Below are 26544 nucleotides of genomic sequence, written 5' to 3' on the forward strand. Positions count from 1 at the left end.
GAAGCCACTCCTCAGTAAAAGGAACATGACAGCCCGCTTGGAGTTTGCCAAAAGGCACCTAAACGATGCGGACCATGAGAAACAAGATTCTCTGGTCTGGTGAATCCAAGATTGAACTCTTTGACCTGATTCGAAGGCATCACGTCTGGAGGAAACCCTACACCATCCCTACGGTAAAGCATGGTGGTGGCAGCATCATGCTGTGGGGATGTTTTTCAGTGGCAGGGACTGGGATACTAGTCAGGATCAAGTGAAAGATGAACAGTGCAAAGTACTAAGAGAACCTTGATGAAAACCTGCTTTAGAGCGCTCAGGACCTCAGACCGGGGCAATGGTTCACCTTCTAACAGGACAACGACCCTAAGCACACAGCCAAGACAATGCAGGATTGGCTTCGGGACAAGTCTCTGAATGTCCTTGAGTGGCTCAGCCAGAGCCCGGACTTGAACCCGATTAAACATCTCACAGAAAATTGCTGTGCAGCGCTGTTCTCCATCCAACGTGACAGAGCTTGAGAGGATCTACAGAGAAGAATGGGAGAAACTCCCCAAATACAGGTGTGCCAAGCTGTAGCGTCATACCTAAGAAGACTCAATGCTGTAATCATTGCTAAAGGTGCTTCAATGAAGTACTTGGTAAAGGGTTTGAATACTTACGTAAAATGTGATATTTCAGTAGATATTTTGTAAAAATAAAATAAAACAATTGTTTTGTCATTATAGGGTTACTGTGTGTAGATTGATGAGGGAAAAAACATTTTAGAATAAGGCTATAATGTAATAACATGTGGAAAAGGTCAAGGGGTGTGAATATGTTCAGAATGCACTATATTCCGAAAGGGTTATACACATACCATATGAATAAGGGTTGCTGTAGTTTTTATTTATATAAATGATTCCAGATCAAATACAAGGAGGACTGGGAGAAGACCAAGTCCAAAACATGTGACATCGGCCTGGACACGCTGACCGTCAAGGCTGCCAAAGCATCTCGGGACCTGGCCAGTGATGTAAGCATTCCCTTCCTGTAGCTGAACAATCACAAAGAACAATCCTTTCTTAAGTAATGAGAATGAGATATTAGTGGATAAGAATGAGGGAGGGATTGGTCATCTGATTATACGTGACTGGCTGATGTGATTTGGGCGGTGGCCGTGTGTTACAGATTAAGTACAAAGAGTCCTTCATGAAAAATAAAGATAAGACAAGCAATGTCAGCGACTCCAAGACCCTGCACTCTCTTCAGGCGTCCAAGATGACCAGTGAGGTAAGAATATGAAACACAATAAACATGATGTTGCACCACATGTATTTGGACAGTGAAGCTAACATTTTTCATTTGAACCTATACTCCGGCAGTTTGGATTTGAGATTAAATGTTTCATATGATAATGATTAAAGCTGCAAGTAGCAATGAAAGGGATACTGGCTTGTTAAATTGTAGCTGGGGATTTTAACAAGGCTAATCTGAAAACAAGACTCCCTAAATTCTATCAGCATATCGATTGTGCAACCAGGGCTGGTAAAACCCTGGATCATTGTTATTCTAATTTCCGCAATGCACATAAGGCCCTCCCCCGCCCTCCTTTCGGAAAAGCTGACCACGACTCCATGTTGTTGCTTCCAGCCGACAGACAGAAACTAAAAACAGGAAGCTCCCGTGCTCAGGTCTGTTCAACGCTGGTCCGATCAATCTGATTCCACGCTTCAAGACTGCTTCGATCACGTGGATTGGGATATGTTTCGCATTGCGTCCAACAACAACATTGACGAATATGCTGATTCGGTGAGCGAGTTCATTAGAAAGTGCATTGGCGATGTCGTACCCATAGCAACTATGAAAACATTCTCAAACCAGAAACAGTGGATTGATGGCAGCATTCGCGCAAAACTGAAACCGCAAACCCCTGCTTTTAACCAGGGCAAGGTGACCGTAAACATGACAAACAGTGTAGCTATTCCCTCCGCAAGGCAATCAAACAAGCTAAGCGTCAGTATAGAGACAAAGTATAGTCGCAATTCAACAGCTCAGACACAATAGGTATGTGGCAGGGTCTACAGTCAATCACGGATTACAAAAAGAAAACCAGCCCCGTTGAGGACCAGGATGTCTTGCTCCCAGACAGACTAAATAACTTCTTTGCTCGCTTTGAGGACAATACAGTGCCACTGACACGGCCCGCTACCAAAACCTGCGGACTCTCCTTCACTGCAGCCGACGTGAGTAAAACCTTTAAACGTGTTAAACCTCGCAAGGCTGCAGGCCCAGACGGCATCCCCAGCCGCGTCCTCAGAGCATGCGTAGACCAGCTGGCTGGTGTGTTTACGGACATATTCAATCAATCCTTATCCCAGTCTGCTGTCCCCTCATGCTTCAAGAGGGCCACCATTGTTCCTGTTCCCAAGAAAGCTAAGGTAACTGAGCACTCACTTCCGTCATCATGAAGTGTTTTGAGAGACTAGTCAAGGACCATATCACCTCCACCCTACCTGACACCCAAGACCCACTCCAATTTGCTTACCGCCCCAATAGGTCCACAGACGACACAATCGCAACCACACTGCACTAACTATCTGGACAAGAGGAATACCTATGTGAGAATGCTGTTCATCGACTACAACTTAGCATTTAAAACCATAGTACCCTCCAAACTCGTCATCAAGCTCGAGATCCTGGGTCTCGACCCCGCCCTGTTTAACTGGGTACTGGACTTCCTGACGGGCCGCCCCCAGGTGGTGAGAGTAGGTAACAACATCTCCACCCCACTGATCCTCAACACTGGGGCTCCACAAGGGTGCGTTCTGAGCCCTCTCCTGTACTCCCTGTTCACCCACAACTGCGTGGCCATGCACGCCTCAAACTCAATCATCAAGTTTGCGGACGACACTACAGTAGTAGGTTGATTACCAACAACGACGAGACGGCCTATAGGGAGGAGGTGAGGGTCCTCGGAGTGTGGTGTCAGATAAATGACCTCACACTCAACTTCAACAAAACAAAGGAGATGATCGTGGACTTCAGGAAACAATAGAGGGAGCACTCCCCTGTTCCATCGACGGGACGGTAGTGGAGAGGGTAGTAAGTTTTAAGTTCCTCGGCGTACACATCACGGACAAGCTGAATTGGTTCACCCACACAGACAGCGTTGTGAAGAAGGTGCAGCAGTGCCTCTTCAACCTCAGGAGGCTGAAGAAATTCGGCTTGTCACCAAAAGCACTCACAAACTTTTACAGATGCACAATTGAGAGCATCCTGTCGGGCTGTATCACCGCCTGGTACGGCAACTGCTCCACCCACAACCGCAAGGCTCTCCAGAGGGTAGTGAGGTCTGCACAACGCATCACCGGGGGCAAACTGCCCTCCAGGACACCTACACCACCCGATGTCACAGAAAGGCCATAAAGATCATCAAGGACAACAACCACCCGAGCCACTGCCTGTTCACCCCGCTATCATCCAGAAGGCGAGGTCAGTACAGGCGCATCAAAGCAGGGACCAAGAGACTGAAAAACAGCTTCTACCTCAAGGCCATCAGACTGTTAAACAGCCGCCACTAACATTAAGTGGCTGCTGCCAACATACTGACTCAACTCCAGCCACATAAATAATGGAAATTGATGTAAAACATTTATCACTAGCCACTTTATATAATGTTTACATACCCTACATTACTCATCTCATATGTATATACTGTACTCTATACCATCTACTGCATCTTGCCATCTTTATGTAATACATGTATCACTAGACACTTTAAACTATGCCACTTTTGTTTACATACCCTACATTACTCATCTCATATGTGTATACTGTACTCTATATCATCTACTGCACCTTGCCATCTTTAGGTAATACATGTATCACTAGACACTTTAAACTATGCCACTTTTTTGTTTATATACCCTACATTACTCATCTCATATGGATATACTGTACTCGATACCATCTACTGCATCTTGCCTATGCCGTTCTGTACCATCACTCATTCATATATCTTTATGTACATATGCTTTATCCCTTTACACTTGTGTGTATAAGGTAGCAGTTGTGGAATTGTTAGTTTAAAATTACTCGTTGGTTACTACTGCATTGTCGGAACTAGAAGCACACGCATTTCGCTACAATCGCATTAACATCTGCTAACCATGTGTATGTGACAAATTTGATTTGATATTATCCGTGTCATCGTTCAGCCACAACTAGGTGAAACATAAGATATTACTGTTTTTAGTGACACGTTGGTAGGATAGTCTTGCTGGTATATCATTCATTTGTTTTTCCAATGAATGCACATTGGCCAATAGAATGGATGGTAATGGAGGTTAACTCACTTGCCTACTAATTCTCAGCTCGACCTCCGCTGTCTTTTCTTCACTCCAGTCTCTCGAGAAAGCAGTATTTCCGTCGAGTTAAATAAAAAAATATTTGTCCAGTCGAGGTGAGTAATTGATGTCCAGAAGTTATTTTCGGTCATAAGAGACGGTAGCAGCAACATTACATACAAAATACTACAAAAAAAATTGAAGAAAAACTAGCAAATAGCACAATTGGTTAGGAGCCCGCAAAACGGTAGCTGCAAAGCAATATTCAGGTCTCTCCAGAGATGTTTGATCTGGTTAAAGTCCGGACTCTGGCTGGGCCACTCAAGGACATTCAGAGACTTGTCCCAAAGCCACTCCTGCATTGTCTTGGCTGTGTGCTTAGGGTCGTTGTCCTGTTGATAGGTGAACCTTCGCCCCCAGTCTGAGGTCCTAATCGCTCTGGAGGTTGTCAGGTTGTCATCAAGGATCTCTTTGCTCTGTTCATCCTTCCCTCGATCCTGACTAGTCTCCCAGTCCCTGCCCCTGAAAAACATCCTCACAGCATGATGCTGCCACCACCATGCTTCACCGTAGGGATGGTATTGGCCAGATGATGAGCAGTTCCTGGTTTCCTCCAGCCGTGACGCTTGGCATTCATGCCAAAGAGTTCAATCTTGGTTTAATCAGACCAGAGAATATTGTTTCTCATGGTCTGAGACTCCTTTAGGTGCCTTTTGACAAACTCCAAGCGGGCTGTCTTGTGCCTTTTACTGAGGATTGGCTTCTGTCTGGCCACTCTACCATAAAGGCCTGATTGGTGGAGTGCTGCAGAGATGCTTGTCCTTCTGGAAGGTTCTCCCATCTCAATGGAGGAACTTTGGAGCTCTGTCAAAGTGACCATGGGGTTCTTGGTCACCTCCCTGACCAAGGCTCCTCTCCCCTGATTGCTCAGTTTGGCCGGGTGGCCAGCTCTAGGATGAGTCTTGGTGGTTCCAAACTTAATTTAAAAATGATGGAGGCCACTGTGTTCTTGGGGATCTTGAATGCAGCATATATTTATGGGTACCCTTCCCCAGATATGTGCCTTGACACAGTCCTGTCTCAGAGCTCTACGGACAATCCCTTTGACCTCATGGCTTGGTTTTTGCTCTTACATGCCCTATATAGACAGGTGTGTGCCTTTCAAGATCATGTTCAATCAATTTAATTTACCACAGGTGGACTCCAATCAAGTTGTAGAAACATCTCAAGGATGATCAATGGAAACAGAATGCACCTGAGCTCAAATTTTAGTCTCATAGCAAAGGGTCTGAACACTTACGTAAATAAGGTATCTGTTTTTTATTTAATTTGCAAAAATGTCTAAAAACCTGTTTTCTCTTTGTCATTATGGGTTATTGTGTGTAGATTGATTAGAACAAATATTGAATTTGATCCATTTTAGAATAAGGCCGTAACATAACAAAATATGGAAAAAGTGAAGTGTCTGAATAATTTCGAATGCTCTGTATGCAGTAGCATGAAATGCATTTTCAAACTTTATCATCAAAGTCTGACATTCTCTGGATTTATAGTGCCTTAAAGACAACTGGTAACTCAGAAAAAAAAGGTTGAATCATGACGTCAGTGATCTTCAGGTCGGAGCTCTAGAAAGAAGCCAGAGTTCCCGACTTGGAATTCCCAGTTGCAGCTTTTTTGTTTTTCGAGTTCCCAGTTGTCTTGAACTCACTGAAGTCTGAGATGTCCCAGTTCCGAGTTTCCAATTGTTTTGAACACAGTAGAAGTCATGCTGGATTGACAGCGTGGCCAATGCACTCTGCCGTTTCTGGTGTTGCGTGTGAATGTTTATCCTTTTAAACTTGGAAAAGAGTTTACATTTTTACCCCTTTTTCTCCCCAATTTTGTGGTATCCAATTGTTTTAGTAGCTACTATCTTGTCTCATCGCTACAACTCCCGTACGGGCTCGGGAGAGAGGAAGGTTGAAAGTCATGCGTCCTCTGATACACAACCCAACCAAGCCGTACTGCTTCTTAACACAGCGCGCATCCAATCCGGAAGCCAGCCGCACCAATGTGTCGGATGAAACACCATGCACCTGGCAACCTTGGTTAGCACGCACTGCGCCCAGCCCGCCACAGGAGTCGCTGGTGCACGATGAGACAAGGACATCCCTACCGGCCAAGCCCTCCCTAACCCGGAAGACGCTAGGCCAATTGTGCGTTGCCCCATGGACCTCCCGGTTGCGGCCGGTTACGACAGAGCCTGGGCGCGAATCCAGAGTCTCTGGTGGCACAGCTGGCGTTGCAGTACATCACCCTTAACCACTGTGCCACCCGGGAGGCCCTTCCTTTGTTTTGTTGATGTTTGGTGACAGGTTATTTTATAGGCACCACACTCCCAGTGCCCTCACCTTCTCCCTGTAGGATGTCTCGTCATTGTTGGTAATTGTTATAAAAACATGTATTTAACCTTTATTTAAATACACAAATCAGTTATGAACAAATTCTTATTTACAATGATGGCCTACACCAGCCATCCCTGGATGACACTGGGCTAATTGTGCACCACCCTATGGGACTCCCAATCAAGGCCAGTTGTTTTCAACATTTTACTACTTGCATCAGTTACTTGATGTGGAATAGAGTTCCATGTAGTCATGGCTCTATGTAGTACTGTGCGCCTCCCATAGTCTGTTCTGGACAAGCTGTTTGTATGCCTCTGGGACCAACTCGTAAGCATGAAGAATAGCAGCTTTAACAGTGTCATGATCTGAACTCTGGATAAGAGAAAGCAGCGTGCACTTTCTAAGCATTTCCCACAAGAACTCTTTGGAGGAGCAGTGACCAAATATGCCATTTTAGGGATGTGGCAATCTGCTCAAACAGAGTAAAATATACATCAACCTGCTTTTGGTTGAAAGGCAGTACAAGTCGGCTGTTCCAACCAAAATCAAACTCTGTTGAGGGTGGCCTGACTGGATTCGGAATGCTTCCAGATCTATCTCCCTTTGTCGCGCTTCCAGCTCCAGCTCTTTTAATCAAATAAAATTGTATTCATCACATGCGCCTAATACAACACCGTGAAATGCTTACATGCCCTTTACCAACATATTAAAATGCAGTTATTAAAACAAATAATTAAATAGCGGCAGTATAATAACAATAACGAGGCTATATACAGGGGGTACCGGTACAGAGACAATGTGCAGTGTACAGACTCAGACATGGAGAGGTTGACAATGTAATTGAAGACACTTGCCAGTTGGTCAGCGCATGCTCGGAGTACACGTTCTGGTAATCTATCTGGTCCTGCGGACTTGTAAATGTTGACCTGTTTAAAGGTCTTACTCACATCAGCTACGGAGAGCATGATCACAGCTGTCTGGAACAGCTGATGCTCTCATGCATGCTTCAATGTTATTTGCCTTGAAGCGAGCTTAGAAGTAATTTAGCTCGTCTGGTAGACTAATGTCACTGGGCAGTCTGTAATAGTTTGAAAGCCCTGCCACATCTGACAAGCATCAGAGCCGGTGTAGTACGATTCAATCTTAGTTGGCAGGTAGCCTAGTGGTTAGAGCATTGGACTAGTAACCGTAAAGGTTGGAAGATCGAATCCCCGAGCTGACAAGGTAAAAATCTGTCGATCTGCCCATGAACAAGGCAGTTAACCCACTGTTCCTAGGCTGTCATTGAAAATAAGAATTTGTTTTTAACTGACTTGCCTAGTAAAATAAATAAAATAGTCCTGTATTGATGGTACATCGGAGGGCATAGCGGGATTTCTGGGTTAGAGTCCCGCTCCTTGAAAGCGGCAGCTTTACCTTTTAGTTCGATGCGGATGTTGCCTTTAATTATTGGCTTCTGGTTGGGGTTTGTATGTACGGTCACTGTGGGGACGACGTCATCGATACACTTATTGATTAAGGCAGTGATTGATGTGGTGTTATACTCCTCAATGCCATCGAAAGAATCCCGGAACATATTCCAGTCTGTGGTAGTAAAACAGTCCTGTATTTTAGCATCTGCTTCATCTGATCACTTTTTTATAGACCGAGTCAAATGGGGATTCTTGCCTTAATTTTTGTTTGCAAGCAGGAATCAGGAGGATATAATGATGGTCAGATTTGTCAAATGGAGGGAGAGGGGGAGCTTTGTACCCGTCTCTGTTGCACATTTAACATGCTGGTAGAAATTTGGTAAAACGGATGAGTTTTCTGGCATTAAAGTTCTCGGCCACTAGGAGCGCCGCCTCTGTGTGAGCGTTTCGGTGTACTTATGGCCGTACACAGCTCAATGACTGCGGTGTTAGTGCCAGCATCGGTTTGTGGTGGCATGTAGACAGCTACGAAAAATACAGATAAACTTTCTTGGTAAATAGTGTGGTCTACAGCTTATAATGAGATACTCTACCTCAGGCGAGCAAAACCTTAAGACTTCCTTAGATTTCGTGCACCAGCTGTTGTTTCCAAAATACATAGACCACCAACCCTTATCTTACCAGAGGCCACTGTTCTATCCTGCGAAAGACCTAAAAACCCATCAGCTGTATGTTCTTAATGTCATCGTTCAGCCACGACTCGGTGAAACATAAGATATTACAGTTTTTAATGACCCGTTGGTAGGATATTTTATTACTGATTGATTGTACCTTGGCTAATTGGACCGATGGTATAGGTAGATTACCCTCTCGGCGACGGATCCTAACAAGGCACCCGGATCTTTGTCCACGATTGTCACACCCTGGCCATAGAGAGGCTTTTATTCTCCATTTTGGTTAGGCCAGGGTGGGCATTCTATGTTTTGGATTTCTTTGTTGTTTGGCCGGGTGTGGTTCTCAATTAGAGGCAGCTGTCTATCGTTGTCTCTGAGAACCATACTTAGGTAGCGTTTTCTCACTGGGTTGTTGTGGGTAGTTCATTTCTGTTCAGTGTGTTTTGCACCTGACGGAGATGTTTCGGTTGTTCTTTTGTTGCTTGTTGTAGTGTTCAGCTTTACCATTAAAATGACGAACACGTACCATGATGCGCTTTGGTCCTCACCTTCTTCCACCAACAGCCGTTACAACGATACTTGTGTACAGTTTAATAAAAAATGTAAAGCTAAAATGTTAATTCGTATTCAACCCATTTTGTTATGGCAAGCCTAAATACGTTCAGGAGTAAAAATGTGCTTCACAAGTCACACATTAAGTTGCATGGACTCTGTGTGCAATAATAGTTTTTAATATGATTTCTGAATGATTACCTCATCTCTGTACCCCACACATACAATTATTTGGAAGGTCCCTCAGTCAAGAAGTGAATTTCAAACAGTTTCAATCACAAAGACCAGGGAGGTTTTTCAGTTCCTTGCAAAGGGCACCTATTGGTTAAAAAAAGCAGACATTAAATATCCCTTTGAATATGGTGAAGTTAGTAATTACACTTTGGATGGTGTATCAATACACTCAGTCACTACAAAGATACAGGTGTCCTTCCTAACTCAGTTTCCGGAAAGGAAGGAAACCACTCAGGGATTTCTCTATGAGGTCAATGGTGACTTTAAAACAGTTACAGTGTTTAATGCCTGTGATAGGAGAAAACTGTGTATGGATCATCAACATTGTAGTTAGTTCACAACACTAACCTAAGTCCTTCTGTAGCTCAGTTGGTAGAGCATGGCGCTTGTAACGCCAGGGTAGTGGGTTCAATCCCCGGGACCACCCATACGTAGAATGTATGCACACATGACTGTAAGTCGCTTTGGATAAAAGCGTCTGCTAAATGGCATATATTATTTATTATTATATTATTAAATGACAGAGTGAAAAGAAGGAAGCCTATACAGAATATAATTATTCCAAAACATGTATCCTGTTTGCAGCAAGGCAATACTGCAAAAAATGTGGCAAAGCAATACACTTTTTGTCCTAAATACAAAGTGTTATGTTTGGGGCAAATCCAATACATTACTGAAAACCACACTCCATATTTTCAAGCATAGTGGTAGCTGCATCATGTTATGGGTATGCCTGTGATAATTAAGGACTGGGGAGTTTTTCAGTATAAAAAATTAACAGATTGGAGCTAAGCAAAATTCTAGAGGAAAACCTGGTTCAGTCTGCTTTCCATTTAACACTGGGAGATGAATTCACCTTTCAGCAGGACAATAACCTAAAACACAAGGCCAAACCTATACTGCAGTTGCTTCCCTAGAAGACAGTGAATGTTCCTGAGTTACAGCTTTGTCTTAAAAGTACATGAAAATCTATGGAAAGATCTGAAAATGGTTGTCAAGCAATGATCAACAACCAAATTGACAGAGCTTGAATAATCTCTTAAAGACTCCCACAGAAAAACTTAGAGCTGTAATCGCTGCTAAAGGTGCTTCTACACAGATTTCACTCAGGGTTGTGATATATTTCTGTATTTCATTTTCAATACCTTTGCAAACATTTCTTAAAACTGGTTTCACTTTGTCATTATGGGGTATTGTGTGTAGATGGGTGATAGAAAACATCTATTTAATCCATTTTGAAATCAGGCTGTAACACAACAGAATGCAGAATAAGTCAAGGGGTATAATACTTTCTGAAGGCACTCACAATACTATTGTGAGTCACAGCACACAGTTCACAAAACCCTCTAAATGATGCAGTGTACAAAACACACACACACACACACAACCTCCTGATCCTCAATCTCCTCCCTTATCTGTCTGTCTCTCTGTTATCCACAACAATCCCAACAGATTGAGTACAAGAAGAACTCCAAGGAGAACCAGTCCCAGTTCAGCTTGTCCATGGACATGGTCAACCTGAGCCATGCTAAAAAAGCCCAGGCCCTTGCCAGCGACCTGGACTACAGGACGAAGCTCCACCACTACACCATCCTATCCGACGACATCCAAGTACAGCAGGCCAAAAAGGCCTATAACCTGCAGAGCGAGGTAAGGCAGAGAGGGGTGGGCCATGGGCGCCACTGGTGGAGGGTTCTATGTGTGTTTGATAGACTAAAATGAACAGCTTATCCTCTCATGCAGATAATAGAATTTGAGTGCCAATGTTTAAAGGGCTAATAATCAGAAAGCTTTGGTCTTATAGTTGTACAGTCATAAGGTATGTTTGAATTGACTTGAGATCTTCAGGGTTGAGGTTTGGTGAGAGGATCGGGACAGCAAAGGGAAGGTGAATAGGGATTTAGGAAAACATCTACATGAGTGTTATTCAAGTTAGTGTTTACTATCAAATATGAATGAATTGTGAACTCTCTCTTTTTCGGTCTCACACTTTGCCTGCCCCCCCCCCTCTCTCTCTCACCCTCTCTTTCACTCTCCCCCTCAGAATCAATACCGTTCAGATCTGACCTGGATGAAGGGAGTTGGCTGGGAGGCTGATGGATCTCTGAATGTGACCCAAGCCAAGAAGGCTGGAGAGCTTCTCAGTGACGTCAGTATAATAGGGTAGAGTGTGTATGTGTGTGTATTATTGTATTTTTGATTTGTTTTTTTAGTGTTGACTCCTCACTTTGTTTCCTCTCACAGAAAAAGTACCGTCAGAAAGTGGATAACGTCAAGTTCACCCAGGTGGCCGATACTCCCTCTATCAAACACGCCAAGAAGAGCCAGGAACTGCAGAGCAAGGTGAGGTTGGCTGATCATTTGCTATAACCCTGTCCTGCTCTTTTCTTCTGGCTGTATTCAGTCGGCTTGTGTTTGATTGGCTATTTCTCCCGTCAGCTAACGTATAAGGCGGGCAACGAACAGATGATGCACCAGTACACCATGGATAAAGATGAGCCACTCTTCAGGCAGGCCAAAGCCAATGCAGACCTCCTCAGTGGGGTAAGGACTCTGGCCGACTACATACTATTAGTTCATTTTAGTATATTGTGAACAAACGGTATCCTTTCAGTTGAGCGTACTAGTGCTTTTTCTGTCTACCGGAAGTTGATGCTGTTGCTACGCAACTTCTTGCTAGCTTGTTACTAGCTAGACATTTTACAATTTTGGGTGTGTTTGTAAATTCAATCTGGAGTGCCAGAGTGCATTCAGAGTGCGCTCTGGGCGTTTTTAAATCCAAAGCATTGTGAGATTGTCCATCGTAAATTCTGAACATTTTGCTCTCAGAGCACATCACTGAACGCTCTGGCTAAAGAGTACGGCAGTCGAGCACCCAAGCTAACGTTGGATAGCTTGCTAGCTATTCCCAGACACAAATGAGAGAACACCTCACTCTGACCATTTTACTCACTCTAGCAGAGCTGTTTTCATGTTATCCAGAGCATTGGTGACTGACTGTGCTGCTGGCAACAATTTAATTATTCTCTTTTTTGCTGACGTTTACTGACACTCCATATATTCAAAGGGTGTTGAGCGTTCGTAAATTCATCAGTTATTCTGCACTCAGACGAGAGTACTCTGAAATCGGAGTAGATAGACAGAATTAACAATGTCCATTGAGAACGACTATACCACATAGCTAAGAATGACATGAATAATCAAGTCAATAAACATTGGGTAGTTAGTTAGATTATAGTTAATATACTGCCTGGCAAGTTAACTGTATTAGTAGCAAACTAACGTTAGATAACTAGCTAACATACCGGTACATACTGCTGTTTTTGGATGCTATGAAGATCAGCTTACATTACGGCGTTAGCTAATGGGGATCCTGATAAAAATGAACATACCGCTGTAACGCTATGCGGTTCGTAAGGATGGCGTAGCTAACAAATCTTCAGCCAACATATAACGTAACTTATTTGGAAAGTCATTACTTTATTACATTGCTCAAAATGTTAACATCTGTCATAATTAGTTGAAGCGATGAATTTGTATCCACTCTCGTCGGACTTCGGTCGCATCGTTTCTGCCATTTTCTTCAAATCTGAAAACGTTGTGAAGCTCCACCCATTTTCAGAAGAATTGCATTATGGGCCCTAAAAGCACGGAAAGTGTCCACTGCTTGTATTCTTCGTATTTTGCCGGATTTAGTACGACATCCGGGAACATTTGGCATATTAACTGTATCCATACTATGAACAATAAGCATATAATATACTCAATTTACGTCAAACAGTGCGGTTAGTATGAGTATTCAACCACAGCTCTGGGCAATTTATGTCAAACAGTGCGGTTAGTATGAGTATTCAACCACAGCTCTGGGCAATTTATGTCAAACAGTGCAGTTAGTATGAGTATTCAAACACAGCTCTGGGCAATTTATGTCAAACAGTGCGGTTAGTATGAGTATTCAAAGACAGCTCTGGGCAATTTATGTCAAACAGTGCGGTTAGTATGAGTATTCAAACACAGCTCTGGGCAATTTATGTCACACAGTGCGGTTAGTATGAGTATTCAAACACAGCTCTGGGCAATTTACAATTCATGTCTGTCTTTTAACATGTTCTATCATTCGATCTTGTTCTCATTTCAGAAAGTGTATAAGAGTAGCTGGGAGCAACAGCGAGAGAAGGGCTTTGAGTTGCGCATGGACTCCTTGTCCATCCTTACAGCTAAGGCTAAGAGAGACTTGGCCAGTAACGTGAGTTACCCCCTTAATGTATTCGTTAACCTTTATTTGACCAGGTACCAGGCATAGCACTGTGCTAAGTATTTATGTCACTCACAGAAATGCATTGATACAAGAACAGCAACAACATAATCACAAATGCTCATTTTAAGTAGGATGTGGTTGGTCAAAATACCAATCAGAAAGGGAATAGTAGGCAGGGATTAGTCCCAGAAGTTAGTGTTAGGGATGGGGCTAAATGTCCTTTTCAAGGATCTCTTCTAACGGCCACTAATGAGAAATCTCTGACTGGCCAGGTGAAATACAAGGAGAAGTACGAGCAGACTAAGGGGAAGATGATTGGGGTGAAGATGGTCACTGACGACTCTCAGATGGCGCACTCGGCTCTGGCCACCCGGTTGCAGAGTGATCGCCACTACAGAAAGAAGTACGAGGACACTAAAACCAAGCATAGTGCCTCTTTGGACATGTTGACCATGACCCACGCCAAGAAGGCCCAGGATCTGGCAACTGAGACCAACTACAGGACCTTCCTGCACAAGTACACAACCCTGCCCGGCGACATGAAGGTGGCCTGGGCCAAGAAGGCCTACGGACTACTGAGTGATGTAAGTTTTACCTGCTGGAACTACATTTCCCAGCATTCTCAGTCACGTAAGTCTAAGGCTGCATTCACAGCAAATCGGAGTAATAGTAAATATAAATCCCGACTTGGAAAAAATGCTCACGCCAGCTTCCAAGCTGTACATACAAGTTGAAAACTCTCTGGTCCCTAACTTTCCCTATATGCTGAACGCTGACGTAACCTATTACCACAGAAATTACTTTGATGACAGCATTTTTGGGCAGTTAAATATAACATTTAAAAAAAAAAAAATTGTACAATATTATAGTTTTTTTAACACCATTATTTGATTGCGGGCCACGTGATAGCTGTACTTTTAGATTATGTTTGCTGTAGCTAGTTAGTTGTTAGCGTTATAAATGAGTTCGAAGCAAGTGAAAGCTTCCAAGTTGTGGCTCCAAGTTGACAATCGTTCCTCTGATTACTCCGATAGGGCATGAATGCAGCATCAGAACAACTCAAGCACCAGGAATGTCTGCTGGCATTTTTCTATTTTACCCTAAATACAGATATTATTATATCATAGATGTTGAAGGTTATTTGCATATGGACCTTTTACAGAATGAATGCACCTTTAAAAGGTTTGTATTTAATGTATGAATTAACTTAACATGTGTTTAACCGGGCAAGTCAGTTAAGAACAAATGAGTATTTAAAATGACGAACTGGCATGAGAGCTGTTCCTTGTTTGTGTATTCAGAAACAGTACAGGTCGGATCGGAACTGGATGAAGGGCGTGGGCTGGGTGGCAGCAGATTTCCTGGATGTGAAACAAGCAAAGAAGGCTGGCGAGCTTGTTAGCGAGGTAACATTTAAATCCTTAACCTAGAAAAGAATGCTCAATCTTAGGTCAATGAGGTCTTTGTTCACAGCTGGAAATACAAAGTTGCACCAAACATAAACACTTGATATAAAGGGGAATAGAGGACATACTGTATGACTGGGTTAAGAATCACATACTTTCATACTTAAATCGACTATATATGACACTAAATATATAGTTGAAGTCGGAAGTTTACATGCACTTAGATTGGAGTCATTAAAACTCGTTTTTCAACGACTCCACAAATTTGTTGTTAACAAACTATAGTTTTGGCAAGTTGGTTAGGACATCTACTTTGTGCATGACACAAGTCATTTTTCCAACAATTGTTTACAGACAGATTATTTCACTTATTCACTGTATCACAATTCCAGTGGGTCAGAAGTGTACATACACTAAGTTGACTGTGCCTTTAAACAGCTTGGAAAATTCCAGAAAATGATGTCATGGCTTTAGAAGCTTCTGATAGGCTAATTGACATTGTTTGAGTCAATTGGAGGTGTACCTGTAGATGTATTTCAAGGCCTACCTTCAAACTCAGTGCCTCTTAGCTTGACATCATGTGAAAATCAAAAGAAATCAGCAAAAAAATTGTAGACCTCCACAAGTCTGGATCTTCCTTGGGAGCAATTTCCAAATGCCTGAAGGTACCTCGTTCATCTGTACAAACAATAGTACGCAAGTATAAACACCATGGGTCCACGCAGCCGGCACACCACTCAGGAAGGAGACGCGTTCTGTCTCCTAGAGATGAACGTACTTTGGTGCGAAAAGTGCAAATCAATCCCAGAACAACAGCAAAGGACTTTGTGAAGATGCTGGAGGAAACGGGTACAAAAGTATCTATATCCACAGTAAAACGAGTCCTATATCGCATAACCTGAAAGGCCGCTCAGCAAGGAAGAAGCCACTGCTCCAAAACCGCCATAAAAAACCCAGACTACGATTTGCAACTGCACATGGGGACAGAGATCATACTTTTTGGAGAAATGTCCTCTGGTCTAATGAAACAAAAATAGAGCTGTTTGGTCTTTGATGATTTCTTTTGAGGAGGAGGAGGTAGCGAACTGGTCTGTTTGCCCAATATAATGGAGCAAAACTGGCGGAGGAACAAAAATATGAAAATATACCAGTTTAATTTGAGGACAAGGATGTTGACGGCTGTGCCATACAGATTGCAAAATAGTTGGGAAGAGATTTTTGATGTACGGATTTCATATCACAGGGTGTATGATTTGACATATAAAACAACGCAAGATTCAAGACTTCATGCTTTTCAGCTAAAGTCCTTGTACAGAATTCTTGCCACCAACAACATTTTGAATATTTGGGGCATACAACCATCGTGGCTCTGCAGATTTTGTTGAGAGGATACAGAATCAAAAGACCATTTCTTCTGGTATTGCCCTCAGGTAAGCCTGTTTCTGGTCTCGGGTTCAGGAATGGCTGAAAAAACACAACATTAATCAAAAATGTACCCTAGAAATAGCATTGTTGGGAGATCTGGAGAGACCGGGTCAGTCAATTACTAATATACTTATACTCTAAGTAAAAATGTTTATCTTCAACTGGCAATCTGTAGATTCTATTTGATAGATTAAAATGGTTTGTTAAACATCACAGCATAGTTGAAAGATATATGGCTCATAGAAATACAAAGAGGCTGGCCAGAAAAGGTATGTGGGGTGGGTTTAGGGAATCTTAGGGTTGCGATGTGGAACTGGAGAAAAGTGGGAGTGAAGTTGCTGGGCGGAGGGTGGAATGGACAGTCAAAGAGTTTTAAAAAAGGAAAAAAATATGTATAACTGATACTAAAAAGGAACTTTGTTAGATCCAATGCCAGTTTGCCTCAGGCTGATGCCACGCAAGAGCTTGTACATGTGGACACATGCATACACACACTCACATTCAAAACGCACACACGGAAACACACACACACTCATGAAATAGTGCCACACATGCACACAAACGCATACAGTTGGCCTTGCTGTTTTGGTTTTTGTTGTCCTTGATGTCTTTTGTTTTTGCATTGTTTTCTGTTTGTCTTTTTTGTCTTTTGTTCTTTTTGTTGGTTGTTTGGTGCATTGGGTGGGTGGTGGTTTTGGTTGGGTGGGTTGGTTGGTTGGTTGGAAGGGGACAGTGGCTTGGGGAGATGAGAGTTGAGGGGGAGGTTTTTCAGGAGGGTCTTGGGCAGCGCTCGAGGGGAATTGTTGGGGGATCTTGGATGGATGGGAGCTTGGGCCAGTGGTCGAGAGTTTGCTGGTTCGGTTCCCCGATTCAACTGGGTGAGGGATCTGTCCTTGTCCCCTTGGGTGGGGCACTTGACCCTGGTTGCTCCTGTCGGATGCTCTGGATGGGAGTGTCTGCTAGATGATGGAATGTAATGTAAATGTTGAGTGGCTTCACTGCAGATAGATTGAATGTTAAAAAAAATGTAAACAACTATTTGGTTGTAATCACCTCATCACCTCTTGAAGAGCATGGTCAGACCACATTTCTGAATATTCTATGTAAAACAATTGTGCACATTTAGCTCTATGATCAGAGTTATACAGCAATTAACTAACTGCATGCTTTTCATGATCAGTAAACATCAATTCATCATGTAATTTCAGATATGTAGGGTAGCCTCACAATGTCGCTCAATATTGGCCACCATTAATTGGATATTTGAGTGATATAAAATAAGTGAATTCTGACAAGTATGAGTGGTTTATTTTTGCATCTATTGTGGGCTCTGCCTGTCAAGTAGCAGAAGCGAGCATTTGCCTGTTTACTTCGCAAGCTACCAGCAGAAACCTTGTCCATAGTGGTAAGTACTGTTGACCTAATGTACTTTTTTCGCCAACCAATGTAGGCCTACCTAGAGAAGCTAGCTAACATGATCCCCTTTTCAACATTGTTTTTAAGAGTGTTTAATTACGATTGCTGCTGACACATTAAATAGGCTACATTGATTGATGAACCAGGTGAAATTGGCTAGCTAGCTAATAACAGATCATGTCAATATGGCTAGTAAAAAAGCAAACTTTCAGGGGATAAACTAAATGACTATATTCAAATATTATTTGATTTCCTTGCCATCTATAGCGGTGAAAACAGTGGTCCAATTTACCGATGTCAACCTCGTTCCAAAATACTAATCTCTGATGAAGCAAAGCTAAAGGATGTTGTTTGTTTAGTACATGCCAAATGGATAGGTACCTGCACGTTTCTGAAATTAAATTATCATTGATGTTTACTGATCATGAAAAGTTACTTACTGTATAACTCTCATGGAGCTAAGTGTGCAATTGTTTTATATTGAATAATCGGAAATGTGTAGTTCTGACTATGCTAAATAGGTGATTATACAGTATTAAAACCAAATAGTTAACATTTAACTATCCCTTAAAAACGGCACATAGTTGTTAATGGTTTTGGGGAGCTGGGGGTCTCCTTGCCCACCAGCAGCCAAATCGAGCGAATTGTGAGGTTTTATTGAAACACAGCTACAGTATAGCTGTCTACGTATCATAACGTCTTTATATTGCTCTGCACCTTTCCCTTCTTGACCTAAATCCAACCGCGACACGATATGTGAAAGCAATATGATTGACCCATCTCATTATTTTAGCTAGCAGTGAGCCTTAATCCTTCACTTCTGAGAATATCTGCAGGGGTGATTTTTAAATATGTAAAGTAATGATCATTATTATAATTTCCTTAATTAACAACTATTTCAGCTCCAGAACAGTCTAAAATAGATTGACATTAACTGGGGGTAGAGTTATTTTGGACCCAGCCTACCTCTTATTTGCTTTAACGTCTTATTTGTTTTAATTGTAAAGTGTGTTTTATATTTTAAATGCATTTTTAATACAGTTCGATTTTATTTCATTTCACATACTGTGCTTTATCTGTGGTGTTTTCCAGAAAAAGTACCGTCAACATGTCAGCGATCTGAAGTTCACCAGCGTGGAGGACACTCCCGAGATGGTCCAGGCCAAACTCAGCAACAAACTGGCCCTCGACGTAAGCCCACCAGTCTATACATAGCGACTAAAAAGGGACACTAGGCGGGTTGCTTTGGATCCGATAACACATGTGCACTAACTCCGTCTAATAAGGTTAAAAAAATCTAAATAAATGACACCATTCATAACCTACAGCGATTTCCTTGTTGGAATCGAACTCAAATCTTACTGTTGGCAATGCCATAAGCATGCATCCCCATCTTCCCACAAGCTATTTATCATGCATTATGAATATAATCAACGAGGTCAAGCTCAGCAAAAAACAAGTGGTCATCTTAAGGCAATGCATTTGTTTATCCATTGAAATGACATCACTTACATTGTACTCATTCTGCTTAGATGCGGTTGCTTAATTTCATTATTTTACAATGGGAAAAGTGAATGGGGAAAACGGTTGGAATTTCTCGCCTGTCTGTTATTTATTTTTAAACAAACTCAATAACATCTTCGGTCGTCCTGGAAAAGACGCGTCGTTAAAAGATTGTTACAACTGCTTGCAGTTCTGAGCCAAATGTGATACTAAGGAGATCCTGAGGGAAATCGACGAGTATCAACAGCTTTATGCTATGGAGGAACAACATACTCCTTCGTAGAAAGAATCCGGCTACCTCACAAAATAACTCTAACCCTACAAAAATAGAAAGGCAGATTCATCTAAAGACACTGACTTACTTACATTTTGAAGTAGAGGCGAGTGTTCTTGCTGGAATCCATGCAACAATGGAACAGTTGGGTGAGGAGGAAGCAGGATTGAGGGGGAGTTTAGAGTTCAGCCAGAGTGACATTCTCAAGCCCCAAAGAGAAAACAAGACACTCACAGCCAAGGTAAAAAAAAATACACGATTCCAACATGGATTGTTTACTCAGGGAAAACTGGATGATGAGAGAGACGCTACTAGACATACGTCGTAGCATGCGTGAAAATAATATGTTGGGGGGGATTCCTGAGGACGCATCAAATAGTCCAGGGGAGGGGGGGGGGGCGATCAGATAGGAAGTTTCAAAGTGGATTGCACGAACTATATAGACGGCAAACAAGGTGGCTCAGTGCGACAAGACCAACGCAAAATTGGAACACGACCAACAAAAGGTGCTGATCTAAAGCAGGGGAAGCGAGCTTAAAGGGACCAAATCCATTACCAATTTCCCCGGGAGATAAACGAACGTCGCAAGAGGCTGTATCCTGCACAGAGGCAACAGAGGGAGAGAGGTAAGCGTGTCTTTCTCATTATGGACTGCTCCATAACACCTGTACTCAATTCTACCGGGACGTCAGGTTACGGAAAAAAATTGGAGCTGAACAAATATTTAAACACTATGAACTTTATCAGCACACACACTCAATTACATACACGCTTTAACATACGAACACTCAAATGAACACTTTGTGAAACTTCTCAAACGTAATGTTTTTGTTTGTATCCTTTGTAAGTCTGTCTACATGTTGATATGTTTAACAAGCAATGGGAAGATTTCAGAACAGGGACGTTATGGAATAATAACATATTGTACGGAATACTAACATATTGTACGGAATACATGTGTACTGTAGTGAAGCCGTCTCTAGAGTAATGCAAGGTCTCTTTCATGATCATGTGAAATGTCAATTGCAATGGAAATGCTGGGATGTGTTTTTCTCTGAAAATGTTACATTTCAATATGATGCATCTATGATGATACGATATGGATTACAATTATCATCCGGAATATTAAGGCTATGCTCATTTCATGTTAAACACACACACACTCAACAATGCAAATTGTCTGGGTTATTATTCATTTGGACATCACACGTTATTGCCTTACTCTTATTCAGACATACACACTTTCACATCCAATATCATACACATAAACCTACTGTAATGAACACAAGGGAAGACAGAGAGCTGGTTTCAAGCGCAGGGCGCAGCAGGTGTTTATTGTAAAGGTTTTACAAAAATAAAGGAGAGTTCGAAGAGCTCAGATGCAAACAAATGTATATGTCCAATGTATTGACAGACAATCTGTCTTCATCAAGGTATAATGACAAACACTGCGGGGTGACTCATTTATATAGTGTCAAAAGAAACAAAGGTGTCTAATCATGGCCAGGTGTGGCCTGATCATTGGTTAATTCTATTATATTGAAATAGCATACAAAAAACAAATGGATAGCGTACGATCATAGATACAATTTGGCTACATAAGCCTAGAAACATTTACAGTAGCAAAATCACAATAATGGCTAGAGATCAGTCTACGTTGAGACCGAAGGTAGCAAGTGTCTTTAAATTAAAGATCCAGGCAGCCTCTCGTTTTAACAATACATTTGAGGTCACCCCCTCTCCTAGGGAGGGTGACATATTCGATGCCAATATAACGTAGACAAAATCGATGGTTTGCTTCCAAAAAGTGGGCCGCAACTGGGTAAGTCAAGTTTTTACACTTAATGGTGCTACGATGCTCCGAGATACAAACGTTTAATTCACGCTTTTATTTAGGATTTTAAAATGGATAACACGATTGAAGAGAAACGCACAGCTCTGCAAGGAGCTATTAATGATGGCCTATTCAATGAACTGATAAACTAACCAAGCGCTCCAGGACAAGTTGTCTACAGAAATAACGGAACTTAAAATCAAGCAATTCAACCAAGACAAAAAGGGACCGTTCATCCGTGTTTTTCATTTATCAAGCAAGATATTGAGCCCTGCCCATGTCTCCTTGCTAAATAAGGACACTGTTGTTCAGAGGAGCTAGCCAACAACACAGCGAACAAACTTCAAACTGAAGTTGGGAAGACTGCAAACTAGATAGCTTAATTTCGTTTAATATTTTTTTCAATTGACATTTCTTTGTATATGCATAAATGATACCAGCTGATTCCGATTGCCTTTTAAGAACGTTGCCTGCGTCTCTCTTGTCCCGACAGCCTACACGTTCACTACTATGGGACAATTTGAGACGGAATATAGAAACAATGTTGCAAATGTCGGAGAGACTGACAGAAAGGGTTATACAAATCTCCGCTGTTGAAAACGTAATGTTTGTCAAAAAAAAGTGAGATAATGTCTGCATTTAGTGAAGATCAAGTTTAACTTCCCTGGCTGGGTTGATGACAGTGGATTGCGCAGTCAGATGAAACAGAGTAAATAGGCATTTTAACATCATACATTTAGTCGGTCAAAGCTTTAACCGGTGATAACGTGTGGAATAAACAACCAGCATTCAGAATTAGACCCACCGTTGTACAAATCAATATAAATACCGGCGCTCTGACATGTTCGACCCCTTGCAGGTTCCGCAATTTACCTGTCTAAAATCAACTCACTTGCACTGGGGTGGCAATATCTGAACGGTCCTCAAAAATGTGCGCCAAAGTGCCAATTTAAAGCAGCGCAAGTGGGGACATTTAACACTAACCAATAGCAGGTCTTAGCAGTAACACGGTTAGTAATGGCATTGGTTTTGAGAGCGGAAGTGCAGCCTATCCAGCCGGGACGCACAATGCTCTTATGCTCATGGAACAACAGATGGGCTGGTGAAACTTGTATCTATAATTAGAAACATAAAAAACTAATTATTTTCCCCCAATTTTAAAACATTCTTCTAAAGGATTTTGCTCCTTGTGAGACTGCCTTGAAATTATTCTTAATCACCAAAGCTTTATTGAAAGACCACGTTTGAGAACAACAAAACAGTACATTCCCTTTGTATTATTTTTGATTTTGTTGAAGTCATCTCGAACTATTTGGACTGCAAACTTATTTTTCAAAACAGGATGCATTCTACTGTTGCTATTATTAGTTACTGTATCCTATTTAAACGGTATCAATCCACAATTTATTAGGACAATAATAGTCCGTGCCCTCCAGCCGAATTGTAGTTGATGGTAACTCAAAGATTTTCAATAGCATACAAAACTTGAGAGAACCGCATGCAGAATTAAGCAATGAAAAACGTTGATTGGCCAGTGAATTGTCAAGCCCTCATCACATTTAAAATAAATACATTGTATCAAAACCCAGCCGTTTTGCGCTACCCGCGGTGAAAATAGCAACAACAAAGAATTATAGCCCTGAACATGTAATTTCTTACAGACAAGAAAATGCTTCATTCGTTGTAGGACTGTACAATAGTTTTGTGACCACAACAAGGTTGACCTGTGTTTTTCAGAGGCTGTACAGGGAAAAGGGGGAACATATGAAGCACAACTACACACTCTCCGGAGATCTGCCTGAACACGTGCAGGCCAAGCTCAATGCCATGAACATCAGTGAGGTCAGTACCCTAGACATACACACACTCCTGCAAAGGTGAATAACGAAGAGTGCTGCCTATTCATCCATCCATTGATCCATTAATTTACCCGTTCTCTCACTTGGTTTTGCAGATAAATCAAGCAAATGTGGATAGTTATTTTTTCTGAATACCTATCGTTGGATACATTTGTTTCGGTAGTTTACGGACTCTGATTTTTTTTTTGTCTTGGCAGACCCGCTATAAGGAGTCGTGGACTAAAATCAGAGATGGTGGCTACAAGCTCCGTTTGGATGCCATTCCCTTCCAGTCAGCCAAAGCGTCTGGGAACATACTTAGTGATGTGAGTTTGATTTTACGTCATATATATAATGTTGCATATAAAGAAAGACCATAAACTGTCAACACATGTTTTCATGAATTAAGGCTGAATATATTTTAGAGTGTATTCGGAAAGTTCACTTTTTCCACATTTTGTTACTTTACAGACTTATTCTAAAATTGATGAAATACATGTTTTCTCTCATCAATCTACACACAATACCCCATATCGACAAAGTGAAAACAGGTTACTTATTTACATAAGTATCCAGACCTTTTGCTATGAGCCTCAAAATGAAGCTTTTGCCATGAGACTTCAACTTGATTGGAGTCCACCTGAGGTAAATTCAATTGACTGGACATGATTTGAAAAGGCACACACACCTGTCTATAAAGTTCCAACAGTTGATAGTGCATGTTAGAGAAAAAAACAAGATCAAATTAATTGTCTGTAGAGTTCCGAGACAGGATTGTGTCGAGGCACAGATTTGGGGAAGCATACCAAAAAACCTCTGCAGCATTGAAGGTCCCCAAGAACACAGTGGCCTCCATTGTTCTTAAATGGAAGAAGTTTGGAACCACCAAGACTCTTTCTAGAGCTGGCCAACTGGCAAAACTGAGCAATCGGGGGAGAAGGTCCTTGGTCAGAGAGGTGACCAAGAACCCGATGATCACTCTGACAGAGTTCCTCTGTGGAGATGGGAGAACCTTCCAGCAGGACAACCATCTCTGCAGCACTACACCAAATCAGGCCTTTATGGTAGAGTGGTTATGACCTCAGACTGGGGCGAAGGTTCACCTTCCAACAGGACAACGACCCTAAGCACACAGCCAAGGAGTGGCTTCAGGAAGAGTCTCTGAATTTCCTTTAGTGGACCAGCCAGAGCCCAAACTTAAATCCAATCGAGCGTCTCTGGAGAGACCTGAAAATAGCTGTGCAGCAACGCTCCCCATCCAACCTGAACGAGCTTGAGAGGATCTGCAGAGAAGAATGGGGAAACTCCCCAAATACAGGTGTGCCAAGCTTGTAGCATCATACACAAGAAGACTTGAGTCTGTAATCGCTGCCAAAGATGCTTCAACAAAGTACTGAGTAAAGGGTCTTAATACTTATACAAATGCGATATTTCAGTTTTTTATTTTTAATACATTTGCAAAAAAATCCAAACCTGTTTTTGCTTTGTCATAATTGGGTATTGTATGTAGATTGATGAGTTAACAATGTAATCCATTTTAGAATAAGGCTGAAACTGTCAGGTATGAAGGTACCTGATGAACCCTGATGCAGACTACTTCGAACAATAGTTTAATATTCCGACAGGAGCAGGTAATAGACAGGTCAAGCAGGATTCATTTAACCAGAGGTGGGGCAGCGGTACCGGGTGGCAGGCAGGGTCAAGGGCACGGACAGGCAGAGTGGTCAGGCAGGTGGGCTCGGAGTCGGGACAGGCAAGGGTCAAAACCAGGAGGGCGAGAAAAGAGAGACTGGAAAAGCAGGAGCTGAAACACAAAACACTGGTTGACTTGAAAAGACAAGACGAACTGGCAACAGACAAACAGAGAACACTGTTCTAAATACACAGGGGATAATGTGGAAGATGGACGACACCTGGAGGTGGTAGAGACAATCACGAAGACAGGTGAAACAGATCAGGGTGACAGAAACGTAACAAAATGGGTCTGAATACTTTCTGAATGTGCTGTACATGTATATTCTATTTTGGGTGAAATTTGATTCCAGACTATATAATTTAAAAGCATTATTTAAATGTATATTTCCAAAGTGATCCTCTCTGTGAAACATCTGAACATGCAGTACTTAAAACATATTGTACGTAAATGAAACATTTGTTATAGCACAAGTACAAGGAGCAGTTTGAAAAGACCAAGGGGCATATGATTGGACTGAAGGGACTGGAGAACGACATGAACATGTCTCACTCTGTGAATGCCAGCAAACTGCAGAGTGACGTGAGTACCAGCTCAACATGAGCAATGGGTTTGTATCAGAGTAATATGGGTGTATAGGGTGTAGTATGAAAGGGTGTGATTGGAGTGTAGATGAATACACTTCATACAGTAAGGCAGTGTTTCTCAAACAATTCCTGGTGGAAACCCCCAGGGGTGTGTTCTAGTCCACCAACAATCCATCTGATTAAACTATTTTCGATCATTTGATTAATTGAATCAGGTGTGTTTCTGTTAGAGAAAAAATGTGCACACCCTGATGCTCAACCACCAATGGATTGAAAAAGACTGCAAAACGTTAAATGTTGAGTGTATTGAAATGGTGTAGTGTAAGTGATGTATGGGGACATGCACTGTTAGAGGACTCGGTGTAATTGCATTGTATTCTCTGTCTCTCTCTAATTTTGCAGATCAAGTATAAGCAGGACTCTGTGAATAAGCGCTCTCAGTACCACCTTTCTATGGACATGTTGGAGATGGCCCATGCTAAAAAGGCCCAGACCCTGGCCAGTGAGCAGGACTACCGGCTTACACTCCACCAGTACACTACTCAACCCGATGACATGAAGGTGCAGGCCGCTAAGAGAGCCTACCAACTACAGAGCGAGGTAACAACCCCTCACCAGGGGTCTATTCACTAGGAACCAAATGGTTGAAACTGGGAGTGACCTACATTTTTCCAATAAGAAACTCTTGTTTTCATTGAAAAACGTTATCCTATGGTTTTCTACAGTGTGCAC

General features: G+C 42.1%; 1 protein-coding gene across 4 annotated transcripts in view; it reads left to right on the forward strand.

Annotated features, from left to right (window-relative positions):
* LOC124039944 (nebulin-related anchoring protein) overlaps positions 1-26544 on the forward strand; it is a 107449-nt gene that overhangs the window by 35127 nt on the left and 45778 nt on the right. For all 4 annotated transcript variants that reach the window (XM_046356525.1, XM_046356526.1, XM_046356527.1 and 1 more), the window contains 14 exons: positions 902-1009; positions 1165-1266; positions 11031-11228; positions 11623-11727; positions 11823-11921; positions 12018-12122; positions 13717-13824; positions 14109-14420; positions 15138-15242; positions 19176-19274; positions 23432-23536; positions 23751-23858; positions 25694-25807; positions 26215-26412. In XM_046356525.1, the coding sequence (XP_046212481.1) occupies positions 902-1009; positions 1165-1266; positions 11031-11228; positions 11623-11727; positions 11823-11921; positions 12018-12122; positions 13717-13824; positions 14109-14420; positions 15138-15242; positions 19176-19274; positions 23432-23536; positions 23751-23858; positions 25694-25807; positions 26215-26412 (1866 nt within the window). The remainder of the gene's footprint in view (positions 1-901; positions 1010-1164; positions 1267-11030; positions 11229-11622; positions 11728-11822; positions 11922-12017; positions 12123-13716; positions 13825-14108; positions 14421-15137; positions 15243-19175; positions 19275-23431; positions 23537-23750; positions 23859-25693; positions 25808-26214; positions 26413-26544) is intronic.

This window comes from Oncorhynchus gorbuscha, linkage group LG07, assembly GCF_021184085.1.
Source record: "Oncorhynchus gorbuscha isolate QuinsamMale2020 ecotype Even-year linkage group LG07, OgorEven_v1.0, whole genome shotgun sequence".
Classification (NCBI taxonomy): domain Eukaryota; kingdom Metazoa; phylum Chordata; class Actinopteri; order Salmoniformes; family Salmonidae; genus Oncorhynchus; species Oncorhynchus gorbuscha.